The sequence below is a fragment of the Triturus cristatus genome, chromosome 11 (assembly GCF_964204655.1).
Source record: "Triturus cristatus chromosome 11, aTriCri1.1, whole genome shotgun sequence".
Classification (NCBI taxonomy): Eukaryota; Metazoa; Chordata; class Amphibia; order Caudata; family Salamandridae; genus Triturus; species Triturus cristatus.
The window spans coordinates 1,157,853,147-1,157,880,732 of NC_140594.1; the positions used below are offsets into that span (position 1 = coordinate 1,157,853,147).

General features: G+C 49.1%; 1 protein-coding gene across 1 annotated transcript in view; it reads right to left on the reverse strand.

Moving 5' to 3' along the window:
* Positions 1-27,586, reverse strand: part of LOC146788631 (putative cation-transporting ATPase 13A4) — a 404,095-nt gene that overhangs the window by 199,330 nt on the left and 177,179 nt on the right. The window contains exons 4-6 of the mRNA XM_085635803.1: positions 19,176-19,246; positions 19,010-19,090; positions 14,512-14,581 (exon numbers count right to left, since the gene is read on the reverse strand). Of these exons, the coding sequence (XP_085491929.1) occupies positions 14,512-14,581; positions 19,010-19,090; positions 19,176-19,246 (222 nt within the window). The remainder of the gene's footprint in view (positions 1-14,511; positions 14,582-19,009; positions 19,091-19,175; positions 19,247-27,586) is intronic.

Here is a 27,586-nt window from a genome sequence, read left to right on the forward strand (position 1 = left end):
ACGGCGCCTTGTATTCCCACCAATCCCATGGAAGTCAAAGATATGGAGCAACACCCTCCTCGAGGTGAGAGATGGACCGCACCGGACATGGTATTGCCACTGTTGGCATTAGACTACAGCCATGAGTCCGACGGTGTGGCCTCCCGGTCACATCCACTATCAGCACCTCCAGTGCTTCTCTCCTTATCCAAATTCACAGAACCACTGACCAATCAAATGACCAGCAGGTCTAATGTGGCTACAGTGTGGGTTAATGACACTTCCAATAAGCCATGAGTCCGAGGGCGTGGTCTCCCGGTCACATCCACGGTCAGCATCGCCAGTGCTTCTCTCCTTATCCAAATTCACAGAACCACTGACCAATCAAATGACCAGCAGGTCTACTGGGTCAAGAGTTACAGTTCCAAAACCAGGAGGCTCCAGTGTGGGTCGATACAACATGTGAATGACACTTCCAATAAGCAATGGCCGAAGGGAACAGAACCACTGCCTCTCTTTGTACACAGCATGTTTATGGCATTTGCTCAGGCACACAGCTAAGCTATGTAAAGCCAGACCTAAAAATCAGTACCCCAATTTGGCTGAGCAGCCACTAGGCAAAAGGTTGAACCTGAAGTAGAGACAGTGGGCTCTGCTGAAGCTAGGGCTAACCAGAGCAATTAAGGATTTCAGGCAAGGAGAAAGGCACACTGTGCCATGACAGGTGCAAATTCAGCCCGTAAACAAAAAAGCAATCAGGCGGTGAGAAAATACATATCAGAGGCAGAAAGAGAAGAGAAAGCATTGGTGTTGAGACAACAGACAAATGTCACAAGAGATGTTAGAAAGTGTGTCATTGATTTGGGAAGCGGGGAAACCCTTATCACCTTAATGTACACACCCTTGGTACATCTCAGCACAAGTCCCAGTGAAGCTTTACTCAACCCCAGGTCACTAAGGTACAAACTGCAGGAGATTCCCCAGAGGAAAGTGTGTTAAGTACAAGCAGTTCCAACGAATCTAAGGCCAAGAAAACAAAACAAAACCAATCAATGAATAAAAGGAGAAAGAATGCAATGATAAAAGACAGACAAACTATTAAAATAATGGGATCTAGTGATATGATTTTTTTTTAAAATATTTAAGGCTGAAAAATTAGAAAAAGTAAAGAATCAATGAAAAATATGAGTTCCGGGTTCTCCAGGACCTAGGCACAATTTCAGGCAGACCACAATGGAACGGGGCCAGATACACCAAGTTGTCCCCCCCCCCCCCCCCTCAAAGTTTATCTTCTGTCTTCGTCTTCTTCTAGAAGTCAGAACCCTCCAAGGGGGCAAAGACAGCAGAGAGCTAGGTTTCCTCAAAGTCCCATTCCTTGTCGAGCTTCCACTGATGTTCTTGGTTTCGTCACCAATATCCCCAAGCGGACAAATCTTAATTTCATCGCAACCGTGGGGATCAATGTGCAGCCTCGTCTCAGTCCAAGGTTTTACCTTTTCCCTTTGCCACATTTTCGGTTTTCAGAATCTTCCAGTGGGGCAAGGCTGAAAGCTGTGCTCCTGGCCAGGGCCCCACGGGGTCAGATATCTTTTTACGAAATCCCTCTGAACCCACCTTCAGCAAAGCTGGAAGCTCGAAAGGCGACAACCTTCCAGTCTTGGGAATGACTTTCTGGGAAAATCCGGAGGACATTATCCCTACTCCCCGGGGTGGAGAAAGGACAACATTTACCTACAACTGCTGGAAACAAGTCTCTGTGGATACTCCTGCAACCCCTTTGTCCTAAAGGCAGAGACGGGTGTCTGTCTGGCTGGGGCTCCTGCCACCCCTTTGTCCTACAGGCAGAGACGGGTGTCTGTCCAGCTGGGGCTCCTGCCACCCCTTTGTCCTACAGGCAGAGACGGGTGTCTGTCTGGCTGGGGCTCCTGCCGCCCCTTTGTCCTACAGGCAGAGACGGGTGTCTGTCTAGCTGGGGCTCCTGCAGCCCCTTTGTCCTACAGGCAGAGACAGGTGTCTGTCTAGCAGGGGCTCCTGCCACCCCTTTGTCCTACAGGCAGAGACGGGTGTGTGTCTAGCTGGGGCTCCTGCCACCCCTTTGTCCTACAGGCAGAGACGGGTGTCTGTCTAGCTGGGGCTCCTGCCACCCCTTTGTCCTACAGGCAGAGACGGGTGTGTGTCTAGTGGGGGCTCCTGCCACCCCTTTGTCCTACAGGCAGAGACAGGTGTCTGTCTAGCTGGGGCTCCTGCCACCCCTTTGTCCTACAGGCAGAGACGGGTGTCTGTCCAGCTGGGGCTCCTGCCACCCCTTTGTCCTACAGGCAGAGACGGGTGTCTGTCCAGCTGGGGCTCCTGCCACCCCTTTGTCCTACAGGCAGAGACGGGTGTCTGTCTAGCTGGGGCTCCTGCCACCCCTTTGTCCTACAGGCAGAGACGGGTGTCTGTCCAGCTGGGGCTCCTGCCACCCCTTTGTCCTAAAGGCAGAGACGGGTGTCTGTCTAGCTGGGGCTCCTGCCACCCCTTTGTCCTACAGGCAGAGACGGGTGTCTGTCTGGCTGGGGCTCCTGCCACCCCTTTGTCCTAAAGGCAGAGACGGGTGTCTGTCTAGCTGGGGCTCCTGCAGCCCCTTTGTCCTACAGGCAGAGACGGGTGTGTGTCTAGTGGGGGCTCCTGCCACCCCTTTGTCCTACAGGCAGAGACAGGTGTCTGTCTAGCTGGGGCTCCTGCAGCCCCTTTGTCCTACAGGCAGAGACAGGTGTCTGTCTAGCAGGGGCTCCTGCCACCCCTTTGTCCTACAGGCAGAGACGGGTGTGTGTCTAGCTGGGGCTCCTGCCACCCCTTTGTCCTACAGGCAGAGACGGGTGTCTGTCTAGCTGGGGCTCCTGCCACCCCTTTGTCCTACAGGCAGAGACGGGTGTGTGTCTAGTGGGGGCTCCTGCCACCCCTTTGTCCTACAGGCAGAGACAGGTGTCTGTCTAGCTGGGGCTCCTGCCACCCCTTTGTCCTACAGGCAGAGACGGGTGTCTGTCCAGCTGGGGCTCCTGCCACCCCTTTGTCCTACAGGCAGAGACGGGTGTCTGTCCAGCTGGGGCTCCTGCCACCCCTTTGTCCTACAGGCAGAGACGGGTGTCTGTCTAGCTGGGGCTCCTGCCACCCCTTTGTCCTACAGGCAGAGACGGGTGTCTGTCCAGCTGGGGCTCCTGCCACCCCTTTGTCCTAAAGGCAGAGACGGGTGTCTGTCTAGCTGGGGCTCCTGCCACCCCTTTGTCCTAAAGGCAGAGACGGGTGTCTGTCTAGCTGGGGCTCCTGCAGCCCCTTTGTCCTACAGGCAGAGACGGGTGTGTGTCTAGTGGGGGCTCCTGCCACCCCTTTGTCCTACAGGCAGAGACAGGTGTCTGTCTAGCTGGGGCTCCTGCCACCCCTTTGTCCTACAGGCAGAGACGGGTGTCTGTCCAGCTGGGGCTCCTGCCGCCCCTTTGTCCTACAGGCTGAGACGGGTGTCTGTCCAGCTGGGGCTCCTGCCGCCCCTTTGTCCTACAGGCTGAGACGGGTGTCTGTCCAGCTGGGGCTCCTGCCGCCCCTTTGTCCTACAGGCTGAGACGGGTGTCTGTCTAGCTGGGGCTCCTGCCGCCCCTTTGTCCTACAGGCTGAGACGGGTGTCTGTCTAGCTGGGGCTCCTGCCGCCCCTTTGTCCTACAGGCTGAGACGGGTGTCTGTCTAGCTGGGGCTCCTGCCACCCCTTTGTCCTACAGGCTGAGACGGGTGTCTGTCCAGCTGGGGCTCCTGCCACCCCTTTGTCCTACAGGCAGAGACGGGTGTGTGTCCAGCTGGGGCTCCTGCCACCCCTTTGTCCTACAGGCAGAGACGGGTGTCTGTCCAGCTGGGGCTCCTGCCACCCCTTTGTCCTACAGGCAGAGACGGGTGTCTGTCTAGCTGGGGCTCCTGCAGCCCCTTTGTCCTACAGGCAGAGACGGGTGTGTGTCTAGTGGGGGCTCCTGCCACCCCTTTGTCCTACAGGCAGAGACAGGTGTCTGTCTAGCTGGGGCTCCTGCCACCCCTTTGTCCTACAGGCAGAGACGGGTGTCTGTCCAGCTGGGGCTCCTGCCGCCCCTTTGTCCTACAGGCTGAGACGGGTGTCTGTCCAGCTGGGGCTCCTGCCGCCCCTTTGTCCTACAGGCTGAGACGGGTGTCTGTCCAGCTGGGGCTCCTGCCGCCCCTTTGTCCTACAGGCTGAGACGGGTGTCTGTCTAGCTGGGGCTCCTGCCGCCCCTTTGTCCTACAGGCTGAGACGGGTGTCTGTCTAGCTGGGGCTCCTGCCGCCCCTTTGTCCTACAGGCTGAGACGGGTGTCTGTCTAGCTGGGGCTCCTGCCACCCCTTTGTCCTACAGGCTGAGACGGGTGTCTGTCCAGCTGGGGCTCCTGCCACCCCTTTGTCCTACAGGCAGAGACGGGTGTGTGTCCAGCTGGGGCTCCTGCCACCCCTTTGTCCTACAGGCAGAGACGGGTGTCTGTCCAGCTGGGGCTCCTGCCACCCCTTTGTCCTACAGGCAGAGACGGGTGTCTGTCTAGCTGGGGCTCCTGCAGCCCCTTTGTCCTAAAGGCAGAGACGGGTGTCTGTCTAGCTGGGGCTCCTGCCACCCCTTTGTCCTACAGGCAGAGACGGGTGTGTGTCTAGTGGGGGCTCCTGCCACCCCTTTGTCCTACAGGCAGAGACGGGTGTCTGTCCAGCTGGGGCTCCTGCCACCCCTTTGTCCTAAAGGCAGAGACGGGTGTCTGTCCAGCTGGGGCTCCTGCCACCCCTTTGTCCTAAAGGCAGAGACAGGTGTCTGTCTAGCTGGGGCTCCTGCCACCCCTTTGTCCTACAGGCAGAGATGGGTGTCTGTCTAGCTGGGGCTCCTGCAGCCCCTTTGTCCTACAGGCAGAGACAGGTGTCCGTCTAGCTGGGGCTCCTGCAGCCCCTTTGTCCTACAGGCAGAGACAGGTGTCTGTCTAGCAGGGGCTCCTGCCACCCCTTTGTCCTACAGGCAGAGACGGGTGTCTGTCCAGCTGGGGCTCCTGCCACCCCTTTGTCCTACAGGCAGAGACGGGTGTCTGTCCAGCTGGGGCTCCTGCCACCCCTTTGTCCTACAGGCAGAGACGGGTGTCTGTCCAGCTGGGGCTCCTGCCACCCCTTTGTCCTAAAGGCAGAGACGGGTGTCTGTCTAGCTGGGGCTCCTGCCACCCCTTTGTCCTAAAGGCAGAGACGGGTGTCTGTCTAGCTGGGGCTCCTGCCACCCCTTTGTCCTACAGGCAGAGACGGGTGTCTGTCTGGCTGGGGCTCCTGCCACCCCTTTGTCCTAAAGGCAGAGACAGGTGTCTGTCTAGCTGGGGCTCCTGCCACCCCTTTGTCCTAAAGGCAGAGACGGGTGTCTGTCTAGCTGGGGCTCCTGCAGCCCCTTTGTCCTACAGGCAGAGACGGGTGTCTGTCTAGCTGGGGCTCCTGCAGCCCCTTTGTCCTACAGGCAGAGACGGGTGTGTGTCTAGTGGGGGCTCCTGCCACCCCTTTGTCCTACAGGCAGAGACGGGTGTCTGTCTGGCTGGGGCTCCTGCCACCCCTTTGTCCTAAAGGCAGAGACGGGTGTCTGTCTAGCTGGGGCTCCTGCAGCCCCTTTGTCCTACAGGCAGAGACGGGTGTGTGTCTAGTGGGGGCTCCTGCCACCCCTTTGTCCTACAGGCAGAGACAGGTGTCTGTCTAGCTGGGGCAGGGCGCCGAGTGGAGAATACAGGGGAGGCCGCAGTCAGACTCTGCGTGGGACCCGAAACTGAGGGCAGGGCGCCGAGTGGAGAATACAGGGGAGGCCGCAGTCAGACTCTGCGTGGGAGCCGAAACTGAGGGCAGGGGGCCGAGTGGAGAATACAGGGGAGGCCGCTGTCAGACTCTGCGTGGGAGCCGAAACTGAGGGCAGGGGGCGAGTGGGGAATACAGGGGAGGCCGCAGTCAGACTCTGCGTGGGACCCGAAACTGAGGGCAGGGGGCCGAGTGGAGAATACAGAGGAGGCCGCAGTCAGACTCTGCGTGGGAGCCGAAACTGAGGGCAGGGGGCGAGTGGGGAATACAGGGGAGGCCGCAGTCAGACTCTGCGTGGGACCCGAAACTGAGGGCAGGGGGCCGAGTGGAGAATACAGAGGAGGCCGCAGTCAGACTCTGCGTGGGAGCCGCAACTGAGGGCAGGGGGCAGAGTGGAGAATACAGGGGAGGCCGCAGTCAGACTCTGCGTGGGAGCCGAAACTGAGGGCAGGGGGCGAGTGGGGAATACAGGGGAGGCCGCAGTCAGACTCTGCGTGGGAGCCGAAACTGAGGGCAGGGGGCCGAGTGGAGAATACAGGGGAGGCCGCAGTCAGACTCTGCGTGGGAGCCGAAACTGAGGGCAGGGTGCCGAGTGGAGAATACAGAGGAGGCCGCAGTCAGACTCTGCGTGGGAGCCGAAACTGAGGGCAGGGGGCGAGTGGGGAATACAGAGGAGGCCGCAGTCAGACTCTGCGTGGGAGCCGAAACTGAGGGCAGGGGGCCGAGTGGGGAATACAGAGGAGGCCGCAGTCAGACTCTGCGTGGGACCCGAAACTGAGGGCAGGGGGCCGAGTGGAGAATACAGAGGAGGCCGCAGTCAGACTCTGCGTGGGACCCGAAACTGAGGGCAGGGGGCCGAGTGGAGAATACAGGGGAGGCCGCAGTCAGACTCTGCGTGGGAGCCGAAACTGAGGGCAGGGGGCGAGTGGGGAATACAGGGGAGGCCGCAGTCAGACTCTGCGTGGGAGCCGCGTGCCAAGTGACACCAGAACTGCCCGCGGTTTATGAAAAGAAACCGGAATGAAAAGATGCAGCTCCCTCTTCAGAGCTCAAGGACTCACTCCACTGACTGATTTCATTCAGCAGGAGGTCTGACCTCGAAGGACCTTTCAGGGCGGGGCGGGGCGTCTTACACTCGCGGCAGCAGCAGCAGAAGAGAAGAGACAACCGTGGCTTCTGTCTGGATCTACTCAAATCTATTTGAATCCCAGAGTTAACGGTGGTTCTTGATGGAAATGGAACAGAGAAACTCTTTGCTGAATGTCCCTTTTCGCGTTGTCCCTGCATTTTGTTTTTGCTGATTTTTACTGAGGATTTTTAGACACTTCACACTGGGGCGCAGCTGTCCAGGACTCGCTGTATGTGCTCGGACCTCTAAGACACGTAGAAATTGGGTTATCTGTGATTGGTGGATTTAACTCCCCTATAAAGCCAGATAATTCTATGTAGAAACTGCACCCGTGGCCTTGAAATGTAAATGTCAGCTGTGAACTGCAGCACCTATTGGGCCATCCACTAGTGTGGCAAGGAAGACCTGGCTTCAAGCCTAACACTGTACCCTGACTGCTGCAGTTGAACCCTGAAATCTGACCTATTAAACTAACCTTTTTAACAGGTAAAAACCTCTTTTAAATATTAGTTTAGCATCTCTATTTAGGCCTTGTAGCCCACAAGTTAGAGTGCATGATATTTAAAAGTGGGACATGTAGAAAAGTAATGTGGTCATGTTTGTACAGTGACCTATTTACAAAAACAGCAGCATTGGAGTAAAAAGAAAAAAAAAAAAAGCAAGAAACCCCCGCAGATTCTGGTCACTAAAGAAACTCCTCATGTGCTACAACGGACGGCACTCCTGCTTAAAGAGGTGAATCGTGAACATTACCGGGGCCGCGCCACATATAGCATCCAATACACGTTCATGAAGAATGCATTGGATATTCAGATTGCATTTTGTACCACGAGTGTTATAACATTTTGTGTCAAATAAAATAGTGTCTTCAACAGATATGTGGACTACAATAAGTTCGGACTTTATCATTCACGTTGCTTTGTTCCCCAGACTGGTTATGGATCGTGTCACAGTGACGAGGCCCGTAAAGCTATTTTCACTGTGGCAGGCCTAGCTGTCCTATTTAGAAGATCACAGTATAGATTAAAATAACAATGCTGTATCTCTGGAAAGGGACCAGCTAGAGGAATAATAAAACCACTATTTTTATTAGTTAGCAAATGTAGGAAAGTGGAATCTGACTGCATGGTTGCCCCCACTTTTTTCCTGGTGTTTTGCTGGTTTTCGACTTAGTTTGGTTGGGACCCTGCTATTCAGGACCCCAGCCTATCTGCTTTCCCCTTTAAATTGATTCCATGAACTTTAGGTACATCACAGATTGGATTCTGGGGTACCCTTATAAGTCCCTAGTATATAGTATCCTATATACCCAGGTCATAGGTACCCCAGAGGCCTCTCAGGGGCTGCAGCATGTATTATGCCACCCCTGGGAGACCATTTAAAATGACACAACATGTCTGCTACAGCAGCCTGTGTAAGGTGGTGCATGCACCCCTTACTTAGATATAGGTTCACTATTCCTATCCATATCACTGCACATATAAACCTATCACTCACCCCTATGGCGGGCCTTATCAATCCTGAAGGCAGGGTGCTGGGTTTTATGTGAGAGGGTGCCCATGCATGTGCAGAGCCCCTTTGCAGCCTTCGGAACCTTTATTTCGGGGTTGTTTGTGATGCAGCCAAACCATATACTCTTAAGTGCATTATAACCAAACGGTAAATGCTAACTTTGGAATGGCTGCATGGAAACATGTCGTGTTTGGTGTCAAACACCTTGGAATCAGACCTCCACACCAGTAACTGGTGTGGGAGTATGATCCCACCCTTCTAGAGGGAGAACCATGACAGCACCGGTATACCCGGTACCAGCTAACAGAGCCCTGGTATCAGAAAATGGATGCTGCCAGCCACAGACACAAGTCTGCCCTCCTGCTGCTGAACGAAACTCCAGCAGGGGAGGCCTGGACAATAGGTTTCCTGTCACAGGGAGGTGTCACCACCTTCCAGACAGGCTTTAGTGTATTTGTGCTGGGTGGGAGCACTCCAAGAGGGATTTGAAGTCTGCATTGGGGGCACATTTGGTGTCCCTGTGCATAGTCCAGCTCAAACCGGTTGCAGGGGCTACCAGCCCCTGCTCTGGCACGAAACTGGACAAAGGATATAGGTGTAGCTACCCCTCTATCCTGACCCTCCCGTAGATGGGTCCCCCAGAGTTTGTCCCTTCCCTTCCTTGAGTATAAAGTAGGAACCCCTGGTTACAGGATTTTGGATTTACCTAGACGAAACTCTGCTACAGAATCCCAGAACTTCTACTATCTACACAACGTTGGATGACCAAAGAATCTCCCTTGGAGTAAAGGAGTTACTCCCCTGCAAGGCAGGCACCAAAGACGCATCTGTCTGGTTTGCATAGACGCTGCTCCTGAAGGACTCCGACAATTTTGCAACACATGAGGTGGGTTTCCAAGCTTCCCAGAGGATGATCCGTGCTCTCAGCAAACCTGAGATCCAAAGCCCTTGTGGGGAGTGTGCAACCCGAACCCCTGGACACCGTGACCATTTGCAGTAGCATATGCTTCCTGGCGATCCCAGAGGCTGTGTTTTGGGCTACTTGTAGTCCAGACCCAGAGCAGTGATACCACCAAAGATTACTGGCCTACACTTCATGAGTGTCCCGTGGGGTGGTATTTAGTGATTCTTCTCGAGGTCCCTTTCCGATCCCTTGTCCATTGACTTGTGGGTCCCTGAGAAGGGTACTTTGACTTTCAACAGGCTTTCCTGGTTGTTCCAGACGTGCCCTGACTCGTGGGGAGTCCACAGGACCTTGATGGTCCACACCGAAGCAGATTTTCTCTCACCACGTGGGTTGCACTTGCCAAGGCTTGTTGGTCTCCAATCCGGACATCGACCCCCAGGCACTCGACATCTTTCGTGGGACAGCTCGCCTGCGGACTGTGGTCGTCGTCAACATCTCCTGGTTCCCGTGGCAGTGGAGTCAAGCTTCACCTCTTCACATCTGAAACACTCGACATCGGTGGACATCCGTCTATCGTGCCCCTGGTCACTGGCAGGTGACCCAGACTCTGTCCCCTCTGCTTCCAGGTTCTTCAAATCTTCGATCCAGGCTTGGATCACACCGGACACTTCTCCTTTCCACGACAGCAGCACTTTGTAGCAACTCTCCATTGAAGACAGCGAAGATTCTCTACACCATTTGACACCTATGCACCCGGCTTCCGGTGCTCACGTGGGTGCTGGCCTTAGAACATTCTAAGTAACCCTGGGCGTAGGGGGCTACGCGGAGCATCACGGAGTGGGGCCAAATCTATGTGCACCCGCACACTCCGCGTAGCCCCACTACGCGCCGCCCGCCTCCCTCCCTCACGCCCTCATTTTAAAATTACTTACAACCTTAAAAGTAAAGAAAATTACTTACCTGTGCTGCGGCGTCCCGGGGCTCCATCTTCCTGCTTCCTCGCTAACTTCTCCTTACAAATGCGCATGCGCGGGCGTGTGCGTAGTCTGCCTGCTACGCCTACATTGCGAAGCGCGAAGTAGGCAGCACTACGCACACTCCGCGGGCGGAGCGGAGCACTGCGCCCACCGTTTCTTCTAAGTCTGAAAGGGTTTGCTCCAAGTCTTCTCCTAAGTGTCCTTAAACCTTACAATTCCAACCGCGACTTTCCCATAGAATAGTACGGAGCTCGCGGCTGTGTTCTCACACTGCACGCGTCCCCCGTGGGTCTCCTGTGTCACTCCCTTGGGTGGTTCCTTGGGGTCCCAGCAATTCTACGTGCTCTAGGCACTGTGTCTAGTCAAGTCGTGGTTCTTTTACCACTTTCTTAATATATGGTTTGGTTCCCCCCCCCCGGGACCATTGTATATTGTGCTATTTACTGTCGTTCTAGTGTGTTAATATTGTGTATCTTAATCTCTAATCTCATAAAGAGGTTAGTAGATAGTATTTAGAAATAAATACATATATTTTATATATACCTTGTGTGGATCTCTTCATTTGGTCATTCAAGAGGTAATAACCTGGTAAACCAAGCTGCATTACACTCCTTCAACACTTAGCCTGAAGGCTGCTCTCCATAGTTACCACTAGGATAGCTTTCAATAAAGGTTGTCTTAAACCTAATCATCAATGAGGGTTGTTTGGACTGGTACAAGGTGCCCACTATAACTAGTGGACAGCATATACCAGGCCAACTTCACAGTAAACATCTAATTCCATGGTGATGTTTGTAATAAATATTAAGGAATAGTAACTTTTAGAAAGTTACCTTTTCCCTGCCTGAAGTTTCTGAATGCTAATTTGTATTGACTTACCAGGTTCTCCCAGTTTGTGCACAGCCCAGGAAAAGGTGTGAAATGCTTCCCAGGAGCAAACAATAGGCTGACTTGAAAGGGCAGAGATTATTCTGAAGAACTCCACAGAACATGCAGAGAAGAAGCTGTGAGCATCGTGTGACACCCCACTGTCAAATCCTGCTAAACAGGTCTGTTGTGCCACATGAAACACTTGGGGCACACTTGAAAGGGAGAGAACCAGATATCAAGACAATGCATGTGTATCGCCTGTCTGGTTGCAGAGCGCCATGCTTTTGTCCTAGAAGACTTCTGTCTCTGGGTGTGTTGTTGGTACAATGCCTGCTACAACATGGATTTTGGTGTTTGTTGTCGGAGGGCACTAAGGATTACCATAGCCTAGTCTCCTACACACCATCAGCAATCAGAGCCCGCATTTTAGTGTTGTGACTTCTACCTCACTCCCAAAGCCTGGAACACCAGAACCATCTCCTCAGTTCTTGAATTTCGCAAGAAACTGAAGACATGGTTCTTTAACTATCCTTTGCCCAGGCAACTTGTAGTATCCTCAGGTCATGCAGCTAGGATGCTGCTCCTGGTGGGGCCCATTGTGGAGCCTGATCTGGGGCCTGTTCTGGGTTTACTACTTCTACACCTAAGATCTCAATAAACTTCATCTACTCCTACCTGGCCACGTCTACAGCGTCTACTTGTTCATCCTGCACATGTGGGGCCAGCCCACTACACAACTCCTGCCATCAGTGCCAGCATACACTCCACAAATAAACATAACATAACAGTACAGCCGAGGACTTTTGTCATCTTCAACTAAAGAAACCTTTTGCTCGTTCGGTCACCTGGGAATTGCCACATGTTATGGGTTGTGAAGCCACTTCTCATGGTCTAAGATGGGAGTGAGGACAAAACAATTGATCAGGACCTGCCAGCGGTGCCAATACTGTAGTACTTGGACGATGGACCATTGCTGAAGATTCCATCATCAGTGGTCATCTCTAAATGAAGCGGGGAAACAGAGATGGACATTCACTGGCTCTTGGCAGATGTCCTATCACCACTCACATTGAAAGGAGGCCCTTAGATTCTTTTATACCAACACATACATTTCTAACAGGTATTAATGCCCACAAAGACTTCCAGTTTTGCATAGGTGCAGTTGGCAAGTAGTATTATTAATGTTGTGCTCCTTTTCTATATTTCCATATTGTTGTAGTTAATACACAATCCAACACCACTTACTTTACCTTGAATCACTAAAACACCTCTTCATGCACCCCTATACCACCCTACAACATACTTCCATCAAGCCGTTGTCAAATATGGCTCAAAACTCCAAAGGGTTTAATCAGGCTGTAGACATCCTTGGCTGCATTCATCAAGGCTTGTTCTTTTACTAAAAGTGGACTTCATCCCCTTAATCAATGCCTTTTTTCACCTAGTCTTGCCTAGTACTTAGCATCAGTCCATCAACACGCTTCTACTCAAGAAATCATTGGCTAAACCAGAGGGCCAAGACTAACTATTGTCCCATCTCCAGTTTCTTCTACTCCTGTGAGATCAATAAAAAAATAACACAATATTTCCACGTGGATGTGGGACGAAACCACATCTTGTAGAACCACAAATCAGGCGTCATGCCTGCTAGTGGAACTGAAACTTCCTTAGTCAAAATCTGAGAACTCCTAATGTCCTTGTGGACTGACTCACCTTCCCTCTCATGCCTGCCTTCAAAATCTACTACTACCCATTGTCCCAGCTCCTAGAGCATCATCAGGAGAATCTCCAAATATATGGCCACCACTGATCCTCAAATCCAGTCTCAGAATAAATGCTATGTTAGTGGATCTGTAGCGCACAGCTTGTCCCCCGTGAGTCTATCCAGGAGTTAGGAGGGTGTTATCAGAGATTGGCTAAGGGACTAGTGTACTAGTCAAAGAGGTAGATCTTCAGCTTAATTCAGAATTGTAGGACAGATGTGGAGGTCCTAATGTGGAGGGGGAGGTCATTCCAGGACTTTGCTGCAAGGTGGAAGAAGGATTGGCCCCCGACTCTGCTTCAGCAGAAATGGGGTGCGTGAGCGAGTGAGAGCTGCTCAGCGAAGGTACCTGGAGGGCTGTTGAAAGTGGAGGCTATGGTTGAGGTAGAAGGATACGGTGTTGTGCAGTGCCTTGAATGTGTGAATGAGGAGCTTGAACTGGCACCGTTTCTGAACAGGTAACCAGTGAAGTTGCCGGAGGGGAGAGTGATGTGGGTGAGACAAGGTAGGTCAAGAGTGAGTCTGGCAGCGGTGTTCTGGATGGTCTGGAGTCTTTGAGGAGGTGGGCTGGTATTCCTACATAGAGAATGTTGCCGTATTCCAGTCTGCTTGTGACGAGGGCCTGGGTGACGGTGCGCCTGGAGTCTAGAGGGAACCATTTGAAGATCTAGCGTAGCATGCATAAGATGAAGAGGCACATGCTCTCAGGGACACCAGGAGGAGTCCCATGGGGAGTTCTTGCTTCTGAAGATCAGCACCTCAATCTTGTTGGTGTTGAGCTTCAGGTAGTTCTCCTCAATCCAGTCTGCGGCGCTGGTCATGCAGTTGTGGTAGATTAATAATAAAAACATGCATGTCTGCCTGGATCACATGTCCCAGTCGATAAAGGAGAGCTTCTTGGGCTTGAATAGTTCAAAGATCAAGATTCTGCCTCTGGGTGGAACAGAACTCACTACTTCAATCTTTGCGAAGCTTCACATCCATTAAGCCACATCATCTACCCTGGTGTGGGTAAGAACAGAACTGGACCGCCATATTTGAGGCAGAGCTCTCCATCATGCCCAAGTCAATGGTGTTGTCACAGGTGTCAAGCCCCCCCTATTGCACAGCTGCTTCCACTGCTCTGACCCAACCACTGAGAAGAGGCGGACAGCATCACTAGATGACTGACACATCGTACATATTGGTGAAACCAATGATGTTCATCAACAGGTTTCAAAATCAGGCAGCCAGATAGTTACACTTGGTTATAGACCTCTTCCCTCAAAGCCTTCAAAGGACCGGTGAAAACCGTCACATGGTCTGAATATGCCCCGTAGCAAAGAGGGCCTTCTGAGATTAGCAAAGCGGGCTGGCTCAGAGTCCGTAGAGGACTTCTGTTGTCTAACATGTTATGTCCCCACAGGCTTACACTGAGGTGCTCACTATTTTTCCTAATTTAAGCCAATACTGGTTTGTGGCATGGTTTTATCTGAAAATTCTCTTGTAAAATAATGTATCGTTTCCAAGCACATATAAAACCCTTTTTTTTGTGAATGAAGTCCATCTTACCTTCAGAAAGAAGAGCTTCCAGAGAGGAGCCACCTCGACTTCAATGACGTTGTGACCGCAGACCAACCTCCTGAAAGACACGACGTCTCAGTTACTGCTCTTCATTCCATCCGCGGAGCGTATACTTCTAGCCACGAACATTCGTGGTCTGCTTCATTCATACCAGTAGGGTGACCAGAGGTTTACAACTAGAAACCGGGATGGCCACATGCATAGGAATAAATGTTGGCACCTAACGTGGATGCTGAAGGACCCCAATAACTCCACGACCTAGAACTACACAGACACAACCCACAAACCTATAAACAAGCAATGGGAAAGCAAATAAGTCTGGGGTTGGCGGACAATCTTTTTGTAAAATGTCATAGTAAGGAATGGAACCAGGCCCAAGCCCACAAAAGCAAATCTAATGTTTTGGTCTCATAAAGCATTCAATGCAGTAGTAGTCACAGGCACTGAAGGAAATGCATGTGTGGGCAGATGTGCTCCCTGTGAATCAGCAGAATTCCACCAGTCATATTAAAGCCGCCCAATGGATGACATGGGTGGGCCCATGTTCCCATGCAGCACGGGGGGGGGGGATGTGAATGATAACAGCAGGTGAATGGATGAAGGGAGCAGGCTGAAAGCACAAGTAAGTATATTATATAAACCATTTTAATAAAATCTAAATATATTGCTTGCACCAGACATAAAAATGATTCATGTAGGAAAAAAAATACAAAATAAAACAGTGCTCCGAATATGAAAAGATTAGACTAGAAAAGGAAGGAATGGAGATCTTAAGGTGTGTAGCGTCACTCATAAGCAGCTCTTTCAGTCCAGTCTTCTTTGCATTCTGGGACTTGTAGCCCTGTGTTTGCAAAGGTAAAAAAGACTACAAGTGCCAGAAAGTGAAAGAAAATTCAGAACTGGATAACCTTTGAGTTTCTTCAAGGGGGAGGGCGAGAGCTGTTGGAGAGATTACCAGCCCATGATAAGTATGGTTAGATCCCTCTTTTCTGCTTGATGTACAAAATGGTGGCAGCGTATATGAAACCCACAGTATGAAATCATGCTGCCCCCGTGCCAGTGTTTCCCCATGCCAGGATGACACTCCAGGGCTGGCCTGGCCTTGCCTGATTCACCCCGGTTTATAATTGCTGGGCTGCGCGAATGAAGCAAGGCAACCCAGTAGGAGACTCTATGCCCTGGTGGACTTCTTTGTCCCATGTGTGACAAGATGGCCGCTGGAAACACGAGCCTACACCACAATGTATTTCATGTGCGCCCTCACCCAACCAGGACTCACAAACTGGGACATGGATAACATTCCTTGAAAAACCAGGAATGTCTGGAAAAACCCAGGACATCAGGCCACTCCAATACCAGGTTCAGGTGTCTATATTATGTATATATATTATGAACTAGGCATGTTTCTTGACTTCTGAGACTTCTTGAGCCTCCAGAAATACTGGGTCCTCTAGGTAGGAGGAGGGGGTGCTGGTTATGAGAAGTCTAAAGGGATATACAGCGATTGGACTTTAGACGAGATGAGCTGCAGATGGAGGTCAGAAAGTATAGGGATGATGTCAACACAATTGGGTGTCGGCGTGGCAGCAGAGTGAAGTATATGGATGGGTGGGGATTACCGACTAGGATGTCATTCTCAAAATCTAATCGGCTGAAGTCTGGTGAATGAACAGCGGTTTAGATTGTGGGGGCATCAAGGTGGCAACCTTTATTTAAAGCGCGGAGATGAGTATTAGCGACATTAGATATCTTTCTGATGTAAGTGATACGTATGAGACCCATGTTAAAGATTAACTTTGGAGTGAACGATGAATTGAGTTAACGATGCAGAAGGGGAAGCGGCGGGATAATCAGCTTCAAGGAGTTTAAGATGGAGGAATCATGTTTACTCTTGAAAAGTTGTGAAGAGGAGAATTCAATTTTCTGGGGATTCAGAAAAAGAAAGGTATCCACCATCCTAGCTTGGTGTTGGGTGAATCAGTGTCTCAGGATAGCGATGTCTTTGTTGAGGTCCTTGGGTCCACCTGTGCGGGGTTGGCATATTGATGCCCAGCAATGCCAGAGTTATTAAGAATCCGACTAAAGTGTTCCATATAAAGGTCACATAAGTGGGAGCGATGACGTAGCCCAGGCGAACAGTGCACGGCTCTTCAGTTCTAGTGCTTTTTGATGTTGATGTCTGTTGCCAAGAAAAGAAATGACATCAGAATGAAGAGACCAGAAGTTTCTACTCAGTCAGGGGTGAGTGTTCGCTCTCAGAGTTCGTTTATGTGCCTGATCGTATTCGGGATAACAGCATATTGGTCTATCATCCAGATAACGAGAGTGAACTATCACCACAGCACCCCTATCCCGAGGTGGCACGCTTCAATGTAGGCGTCCTTCGCCGCTGGCTCTTTAGTGGTGCAGGACGGCTCACCCAGAGCTCCTGGAGTCTTTGTGTTGTCCTCTGCGAACGAGACATCTCCATTTACTGTGGAGGGTCTAAACTTCACGCTCTTACATTTGTATTGGGGTAAGTGTGCTAGGAGTAGAAGTCATTAAGTTTATTTGTGGACTCCCCAGCTTGGAAGCAAATTTAAAAAGACCCTCCACTGACTGTGTGAATTCTACCTTAGGGAGCTTGGAAAATGGGAACCAAAGAGTTGGCATCATTAAAACCAATAGCCAAACAATTAAAAGCCCTGACTTTAACCAGCATAACGCCATGTATACAAAACAGCGCCTCGCATGGGTATTCCTTGTCCCAATAGACGCAACATGTGATTTTGAAAAGTTTGTTTTTAAACTCATTTTGTTTATAAATGCCACATTCCCTCCCAGACGCCTTTGCAGCCCATTTGCCGTCAGTGCCACGTTTGCAGCATCATCTGCACATAGGACTGCTACATCCCTTGCGCCCACTGTAGGGTGGACCTGTGTGAGCGAATAAAAAAAAAAAAAAGCCAAACTATTGGTGTATAAAATAATAAAGTGGGGTCATTGCGCAGTCCTGTCCACCCCTCCCCCTAAAAGACCAAACGGATGAGTGCATGCTCCACTTGGACCAAAACCCGACTTTAGCAGATACATCCACATGCCAATTGCTTAGGAAACAGATTTCCTCTGCCCCAGTCTTCAGATCTTCCAGAAGACTCCACTGTTCATCCCTTTACACACAATCCAAAGCCTGAGGGAATCCGTGAGGACAGGATGAATCCGCTCTTCATGGCCACAGTGCACTTGCTTATCAGTAATCTGAGAAAGAGACACTGCTCTACTGTCTAAGCAGCCTGTAAACTGGACTGTGTTACAGGCAAAACATTATTAGAATTTACAGGAGATAAGATTTTATCATGTATAACTCTGCCAGACACTTTCGTTAAGACGTTGATCTGTATCTTCGCAGGTCGCTCTGATCTCCCTTCCTGGGAGGTCTTGAATTTCATACATTACATTAGTTCTTTTTGGTTGTATAAGATACAGAATTGTACTTTTCTTTTCTCTTTGTTCAATTAGATTGACGTTTGATGTACATCCAACTGGTGTTTTCCCCCCTCGAGGCGTGCATGCCTGGTGGTTTGGCAAGGTTCGTCTTGTTCGATAAATGCAAGCCCCAGCCGTACAGACTTCCGCTGGTACCACGACTGACCAGTCTTAGACAACGATTCATCCATACACTGTGCCTTCAGGCTTTGCTACTTAATCAACTACAATTTTCACTAGACTGAATGCCCTATTCCAACTAGATACAAAGAACTTGCATTAATCAAATAAAACAATTGGTTATCTCATGTTAACTAACTGGCTTGAAAAAGACCCAGACTTGAGTGCCTGTAGGGGGCAAAACACGTGGGGACTGTATGTGCAACGTCAATCTAACTGGACAAGGAAAAAATAAAATTAAAGAATAATTCTGTATTTTTACATTAAAAAAAGTGTAATCCTAGCTATCATTTTGGATTTTTCACAACCTAAAATATCCAGTACAAATGTATCAATTCTACCGACATTCGCTGATCTCTTGTGTAAACCCGCATATTACGGTAGGAAAGGAGGACTCGCCATCTGTAGGGAAATGCAGGCTAAAATAACTTGAGTAAGGTCCAAAAAGGTGTGGGCTCCACGGAATCCCCCTTTCCTCTTAAAACACCCACTCTACGACCAGTCCAGTAAAACCTTGAGTTCTCCCTATATTTAGAGGTTTGAACATCACTAGCGTTTGTGACACAACTCATTTCTGACTCTCCACCGATAGTCCCACCGGTACATTTGGAATGGCAGACTATCTCCTCTCTGCTTCACAGCGCGGTAGAGTGTGGTCCACTCTCCCACTTGCAGTAAAACCTGGGTGCACACCAAACAAACATGTGCACACACATACACACGCGTGTACACGCGCACACACACACACACACACACCCATCCATGCGTATGGGCACATACATACGCACGCGCACACACACATGCACCCACACACACTTCTCATCGGTAGGGTTTACTTTACCGGATATCCTGCTCTTCCTTGGACAGCCCGGACCCAAACTTGGAATGTATGTCTGCACAGGAATGCTGCTCCTCCAGAGCCCTACAATAGGAGTTCAGGAATTAAAAAGGTGATATTTCAGCAGATCGAGTTACAAAAAAAATGAAGTATTCCATGTGATGCTCACCCAATTTTCTCAAATCGTTCCCACGTGTTGTCCCAAATGTACCTGATTTTCTGTACTCGGATGTATTTAACCTGCAAAGGAGACAGCGTGTGGTTAGTGTCTGTGGTTGTTGCTGAAGCCAAGTACAGTACTGAATAAATCCATGCCCCTCCCTCTCTAGGCCCACCCACCTCCCTGCTGACATGTTAAGGAGATGAGGATGTGCATTGTGCTGACTCCTCCCTCGTCTACAGTTCCTGGGTGCAGGAATGAACCACAGGCACCGCCAGCTCCTCACACGTACTCCGCATTGCCACAAATGCCCCCCCCCCAATGACCCCATCTTTCCATGTCACCTGCTGTCCCTACCTCTCTCTGAAGTAACCTCCAACAACTCATTGTTCCATCAGTGCTGCACATGAGGACTGGTGGGACCCTCTGTACTGCACGAGGACTGGTGGGACCCTCTGTACTGCACATGAGGACTGGTGGGACCCTCTGCAATGTAGGTTTCCACACACTGCCCTCCTCCCCTGAGACGAACCTCCAGAACCGCTCCCCATTAGGGCCACTGCTTTGGTAACTTCAGGCAGCCTCGCTTCTCCCTCATGGCTTCTTCTTTCTAAACACCTACAAATTCTCATTGTCCTTCGGTTAGGAGCCCACAGGTTTCTCTGTTGTATTTTTACTGCTGCAATCAACATCCCCATGTTCAGGGCCTTATTTAGCGCATTGATCTCCATCTGGGACAAAAACTGCAGATGAATTGCCAATTCTGCTGGAATCCACCTCCCAGGTTAGCCCTGTCCTTTTAAAACCAGGACTGTTGTGTTTGGAATGAGCACAGGATAAAGCTAAGATATTGAGCCAATGGGCGGGGACCAAGGATCAGGAGGAGAGCTGGAAGGATCCGATGGATCCTGGCTCGGATCTAATGTGTCCTACCAGTGGCATCAACCTTTCCTTCTAACCTATTGAGCCAATGGGCGGGGACTAAGGATCAGGAGGAGAGCTGGAAGGATCCGATGGATCCTGGCTCGGATCTAATGTGTCCTACCAGTGGCATCAACCTTTCCTTCTAACCTATTGAGCCAATGGGCGGGGACCAAGGATCAGGAGGAGAGCTGGAAGGATCCGATGGATCCTGGCTCGGATCTAATGTGTCCTACCAGTGGCATCAACCTTTCCTTCTAACCTATTGAGCCAATGGGCGGGGACCAAGGATCAGGAGGAGAGCTGGAAGGATCCGATGGATCCTGGCTCGGATCTAATGTGTCCTACCAGTGGCATCAACCTGCAGCATCCTGAAGGCAGCTTTTCAGTTGGTTGAGTAAGTTACTCATTGAGAGCGGGACCCTTACGATCAGTAGCTGGTTGGTTATTCCAACTGGACGAGTTTCATGGTTATTGTATGTATTGTACGGTTGAGGCGTGCACAAACGGGACCACAGCCAGCCGAAGTCCCAAATAAGGGTCCACTTAGGAAACATGGCAGTAGAAAGTAGCAATGATAACCACCAGACAAATGAAATCAACCATAAACACCCTTTATCCTAAGGGAGAATTCCAAAAACTGATCATAGAAGGGGGAACATGGTCTAAACGCCGGGAATCTTCTTGTGGATTCTGATTGGCCATTGAAGAATTTTCAAAATTGATTCAGGGATTACAGGTCTAGACGTAGAAGTGGTTCGTCTAAAGATGAGTGGCTTCTTGTTCGCCTCTTGTGTTGTTGAAAAGGGAATTCATACAAAAAACATGCACTTGTCCAGCATTTGTCAATACGGGCTTGGAAGTAGGGCAGAAGAGGCACAGTAGTAGTAGTAGTAGCAGTAGTAGTAGTACAGGTAATGTCAATGGTGATGATGTACTGCTAGTAGAGGAAAGGACTGTTAAGTTAATAGGATGAATCATACAATAACAGATCATCTTGTCCAACCTGTATCGGGAATAATGGATCCAATTCAGATATTTGAGTTACAACAGCAAGAGGTAGAAGTGATGGTACCACGGTAGTTGTCCTACCTCCTCCCTCCTCCTCCCTCTCAGCTGTGCCAGAGGTCGGTCCATAAACAGGAGAACCATAGGTAAAGTTGATGAAGGCTGGTCTGTGATCCAGGAAGTCAGTACATCTAGTGCATCTCAGGGGTGGGGGAGGGGCAGGGGGGTTTACTAGAGGGTTCTAGAACAGCCCCCCAAGAAGCTAAACCCATTGACTTCCTATTTATTTATTTATTTATTACCAAAGCAGAATCAAATGAAATATGTAGAAAACTATTATGTTTATGTATTTGCTCAAAAGAAAGCTTTATCTTTTGGATGTAATAGTTTAAAAACACAAAGAGGCCATAGGGACCATAACTTTACTCCTGGATTTACATCTCTGTGCGGGCGCAGAGATCTGTCTTTTTACTTCTCTGTGCGTGCGCTGATTTCCTTCTTTTTACATCTCTATGCCGGTGCAGATGTCCTCCTTTTTAGGTCTCGCCTGACCCAGCGCATGCGCTGGTTTGCCGAGACTTATTGAGAGGGCTCCAAAAAGTGCTACCAGGCCAGCCTAGGGCTACGGTGCATGTGCGCGGGTGCCGCGCTTTACCGCGATTACTTTCACTTTCGCGGACGCTTTGATGTTTGATCGCGATCACTTTCACTTTCCGCTTTGCATAGCCAATAGGTCTCGCTTTTGGGACCTTATAAGTATTTAGTTCTGCAACTCTTGCATGGCTAAACACTTACAAGGTCCCAAAGGCGAGACCTATTGGCTATGCCAATGCTTGTTACATCTGTGCGGGTGCAGATGTCCTTCTTTTTACATCTCTGTGCGGGCGCCGATTTCCGTCTTTTTACATCTCTGTGCAGGTGCAGATTTCCTCCTTTTTACATCTCTGTGCGGGCGCCGATGTCCTCCTTTTAACATCTCTGTGCGGGCGCCGATGTCCTCCTTTTTACATCTCTACGCGGGTGCAGATTTCCTTCTTTTTACATCTCTATGCCGGTGCAGATTTCCTTCTTTTTACATCTCTGTGCGGGCGCCGATGTCCTCCTTTTTACATCTTTGTGCGGGCGCCGATGTCCTCCTTTTTACATCTCTGTGCGGGCGCCGATGTCCTCCTTTTTACATCTCTACGCGGGTGCAGATTTCCTTCTTTTTACATCTCTATGCCGGTGCAGATTTCCTTCTTTTTACATCTCCATGCCGGTGCAGATGTCCTCCTTTTTACATCTCTGTGCGGGCGCTGATGTCCTCCTTTTTACATCTCTGTGCGGGCGCCGATGTCCTCCTTTTTACATCTCTACGCGGGTGCAGATTTCCTTCTTTTTACATCTCTATGCCGGTGCAGATTTCCTTCTTTTTACATCTCTGTGCGGGCGCCGATTCCCTTCTTTTTACATCTCTGTGCGGGTGCAGATGTCCTCCTGTTTACATCTCTGTGCAGGTGCAGATTTCCTTCTTTTTACATCTCTGTGCGGGCGCCGATTTCCTTCTTTTTACATCTCTGTGCGGGTGCAGATGTCCTCCTTTTTACATCTCTGTGCGGGCGCCAATGTCCTTTTTACATCTCTATGCGGGTGCAGATTTCCTTCTTTTTACAGCTCTGTGCAGGTGCAGATTTCCTTCTTTTTACATCTCTGTGCGGGCGCAGATTTCCTTCTTTTTACATCTCTGTGCGGGCGCAGATTTCCTTCTTTTTACATCTCTACACGGGTGCAGATTTCCTTCTTTTTACATCTCTATGCGGGCGCCAATTTCCTTTTTACATCTCTTTGCGGATGCAGATTTCTTTCTTTTTGTTCTCCACCGTTACTCCCAGTAGTATGCTTGTAAAGCCGCGCCCGGTGTAGGTTTCCAAGCCTACTAGCGGGAATATCCCGTGACTCATCACCACAATGTTATTCTTGCGGTGTGGACTTCTCCATAGTGACGTCACACATAGGGAGACCTCCAATTTTTTTTTACTTTTCTCCAGTGGGAAAAGAGGTTTTCCTCATGGAGAAATCCCTTCACCTTCACCCCCAGCAAATCTAAGACTGATCCGTTCCCTTTTCCAACCTGGAAGAGGAGTTACTATCATCCCTGGCTGGAGTAAATCTCTTCCCTACCCTCAAAGATAATACTAGATCAGTAAAGGCAATTCACAGACCAATTACTCCTTGAAAGTGCACTCCCTAAGATGAAACAATACCTACTAAGAAATAATTCTGCATATTTTTAAATCAATATAATTAATTCACAATACAGCTTCAAATTCGTTGAACACAAAAATGATTCCTTAATCCAAAGGCCCCCACCAAATTTCCACTATAGTAAACCAATACAGTCCAAAAGATGCATTAAAAACAAAATCCCTGTTGGAAATTATGAGTCTTAGAAGCAAGTAGGAAGTCAAAGGAATTTTCAGTTCCGCCTTTCAAAGCTCGCAACAGTGGACATTTAAAAAACATCGAGGCACGTTTCGGTTGACAGTCAGTGATGTATATTCAGACTTCATCAGGACAAAAGGGTCAGATGAATGATGAACAATAAGGGATCTTGAATCAGTCAATATGTGTAGAGGGTCACAAATTCAGAAAGGAGTATAACATCATCACATCTCAAACACAGACACTGTTGGAAAACATATAAACGGCAAAATGGTTCATGGTCACAACCAGCCACTTCTCAATAAAAACCAAGGAATCTAAATAGTCTGATTATTGTTGTGCATTGCACTTTCTACAACCAGGATGTGAAATGCGGAATGCCTCTTGAGAAATACCCAGACATCAATGTGCTGCCTTTGGAGGACAACAGCAAATACAAGCTGTAAAACTGAGATAGATTTACAGGAGAGACGCGCGAGGAGAAAGGAAATTGGACAGAAATTCTTTACTTGTAAGTTCCACAAAAAAAACTACACATTTTCTGAATGTTTCTCTGAGCAACATTTGTAGCTACAGACATGAACATGTGTATAGGTATGACAAAATAAATTGACAAGATTAGTAACAGAAAATTAGTCGTACTGATGCAAGTCCCAGCTAAAGTGTCAGAATGAGGAAAACTGGGAGCCTTACGTTCAAAACTATTTTGCGATCACAAAAGCTTTAATTCACAAAAGTGGGGCACATGAGACCTGAAATTGATTTTGGGCATGTAGAAAACCTAAACTGTGATTCAGAAACTTGTTACAAAATTGCAAAATTGGTTTCTAACTACATGCCGAATCTCAAACTGGAAGGGACGTGTTTAAGGCATCCCTTCCAATTTCCATATCCTAAGGTATGTATCAATGGGACATGCTAACCCATTCTCAAATGGGAAGGGGGCCCCTTTGGAACCCCTTTCCCTTTGTGATTGTGGTCTAAATCATTTCTAGGAGTAGACAGTGGAAACATGGGACCACTGCTTACTCGTAAAAGAAGGTTTTGAAACGTAATTTTTTTTATGTATTTAGTTTACCTTTAAAGAAAATGGGCTGCATTTGAGAAAAAAAAAAAAGATTGCTTTATTTATAAACATTCACAGACATGATGGACTGCGGACTCCAGAAGGCCACAATCTGTGATGTCAGCAAATCGTAGTGGGTTGCAATTTGTGACCTACCTTATCAATATCCATGAGATCGTCAAATTATGACCAACGATGATTCACTATTTTGTGAACCGACCGATAAGTATATAGGTCGGTTCACAAAGTACCACTGCATTCGGTAAAAACTCGGAGCAACTACTTTTATAGAATGCATTGTATGAACATAAGCTCCTGAATTCTTACTGTGTAAAAATTCTCCCTGAACATTTAGAAGCCACCATCACGCATGTGATATTTGCACCCTTCACAGCAGGATATCCTGTTTTCCTTTATATTATAGGAGGAGCTGGTTGTCCTTGTTCACTAGACTGGTTGATGAAGAGTCTGATGAAGGGAATTAACTCCCTTCAGGCAAGAGGTCCAACTGAGCAAGTCATACACCTTCTGGAAGATCAGAGACCATCTGAAGACCACTTGTGATCCGAAGGCATGAATGGTCAAGATATGCCTACACAGCACGTGCATCCCGCGGCTGAGCTTCCAAACCAACGGAATGGTTACCAGGATCTTACTTTGCATCTACAGATTCTGCAAATGAGTAACGGAGCACATTATAAATACAAATAAATAAATGTGTCTAAAGACGCTGTGACATATGTAAAGATAAGACAAATTTTTTCTACAACTGGCGAATCTTATCTATAGGATTTGGAGGAGGAATCTCCATACGAGTTCACCGACACCTGTTGAGGTATTATCCAATCAACTTATGACAATGTTGCGGTCATTGAATGCTGGACTGTGACATTGATGGACTGAAAGTTAATGCGGATGGTGTCCAAGACATTTTGGGGGCATGCAAGGCTGCTGTCCTCAACAGAGGAGGCGTTTATCTGGCACTGAATGGTCAGAAGGTCTCCTTCAACGGGTATCCTGGCAGCCTTCTCTTTGGGGGTCACACCTTCCCAGTCACAGATGTAGATTTGTTGTATGTGATGGCCTTAAGTTCATGGTAGCTATTTGTAACTCTGGTATTCAATTTAGGACATTCAGCATTAACCTGATGGTCTCATCGTCACTGCAGTTCAGGCTTCTGGGCTCTGACATGGCTCCATCTTCGGGGAGTGCATGGTATTGTCTACCTTAATGCTGCCACATTGACAGACATGGAAGATTAGATCACGTGAAGTGCTTTACATTTTGTAGATCATGATTCAAGGAGAGCACTTGGAGAGGACCTCCCATATTAATGAGTAATTTTCCAATTTTCAGTTTCTATTTTTTGTGAATTCTGGTGTTATTTGTTTTTCACTGCCTTCAACGTTTTTAAAAATTGTAAAAATCTGTGGTCATAAGTGTTTGTTATTTTTTGCTGCACAAAAAAAAAAAAAAAAAAAATCACAGGGATGGTGTTTTTCAGATGCTTATACATTATTTGCCTTTATTTCCTTTCTTCCCTTGTTCATTCCTATTGTTAATTCTTCCTGTTTCCTTTCCTGCTCCTAATTCTCTTCTTTGTAGCCTTTCTTTGAACTTGCTCTTCCAGGTAACTTTTCATTATATTCTCCACATTCTTCTTGTGTTATATCGTGCAGGATTCAAACCCCTCTTTCTAGACATCCTGTTCCACCTTGTTTCCAGGGTGCACATGGGTGGGGAGAGGTTTGTAGACCCAATAATATCTGACTGCAGCACATGACAGGCTAATGGTGAGCATTGAACACACCTTCCTGCTACTCTGTTCATCACACAAATGACAAACGTGGAAGCAGTGTCTGATCGGGGCTCGGTTATTGCTCACCAGGGTCACACTGCGTGGTTCCCTGTCCCGACATACCAAGAAAGGACTTGGGTAATAAATGCAATAGTACGGTCTGCTTTATGTTATTAGTAACTAGTGTCACACTGCCCTGTTCTTTGTCTCGAGATACCAACAGAGGACAGGGTCAACAAAATGTGGTAGTACTGGCTGACAGTGGTGGCGCCTCTGCTAAAGCGGAGGAGCATTGCCCCACCGCGCAAAAATGAAAAAATAAAATGATAACGTATCGTTATTGTTATTTTATTGATCCTATCGCATGCAGTCAGTGGCCTGTGTGCGGGGCGGGGCTGGCCAGAGCAGGGGAGGGGAGGATTGGTTTGGACCCTCAAAGTGCGCATGAACTGTTTAGCCGGCCCTCTTGGGCCAACCAAACAGTTGTTGCACACTTTGCATGTTCCCCACCAGGCTGCATCACACAGCCTAGTGGGGAACATGCACAGGCTCCCTGTTCGAGTCGGAGAGCCGATCCACGGCACTCAGACCAATCACAACGCGTGTGTGCCGCGTGCTTCCTGCTGCCGGCCGGACTCCAGGAAGGATGAGGACGCAGGGGAGGCGGCGGCCGGCTGTTCTAAGAAAAGTTTAATTTGCTGTTAATTAACACCCATCCCCCCCTCCCCCGCCACACCACCCCGTCTGGTAGCAGCCACTACTGCTGGCTGATTAGGGCACGGTTTTGCTAACCAGTGTCACACTGCCCTGATCTCTGTACTGGGATACCAAGAAAGGGCTGGGTTCATAAATGCGGCTGTACTGTGTGATCTGGCGTACTCCTGCTCTGCGTTGTCTAAGGGAGACCTCTGCTGAGGAGTTAATAAACATGGCTTGCTTCAAAGACTTTGGTGACATCAAAGTCCGCACTGTGCAACTGAGGCAGCAAAGACCAGCCATGGCCTGAAGACGCCTGCGGTGCGTTGCCCGTGCAGCTCACAGCAGAAGTTTGTTTGCCATTGTTGGGCCTGCTGAAGGGATTCTGTGTTTATTTGAAAGACATCAGAAGGACTTGTAAGAACTGATGTTTATCAAGCTTGAAGACCTTTGTTTTTTCTCAGTCAATACTTTATTTGTTTTTTACAACCATAAAAGTACATGTAACAT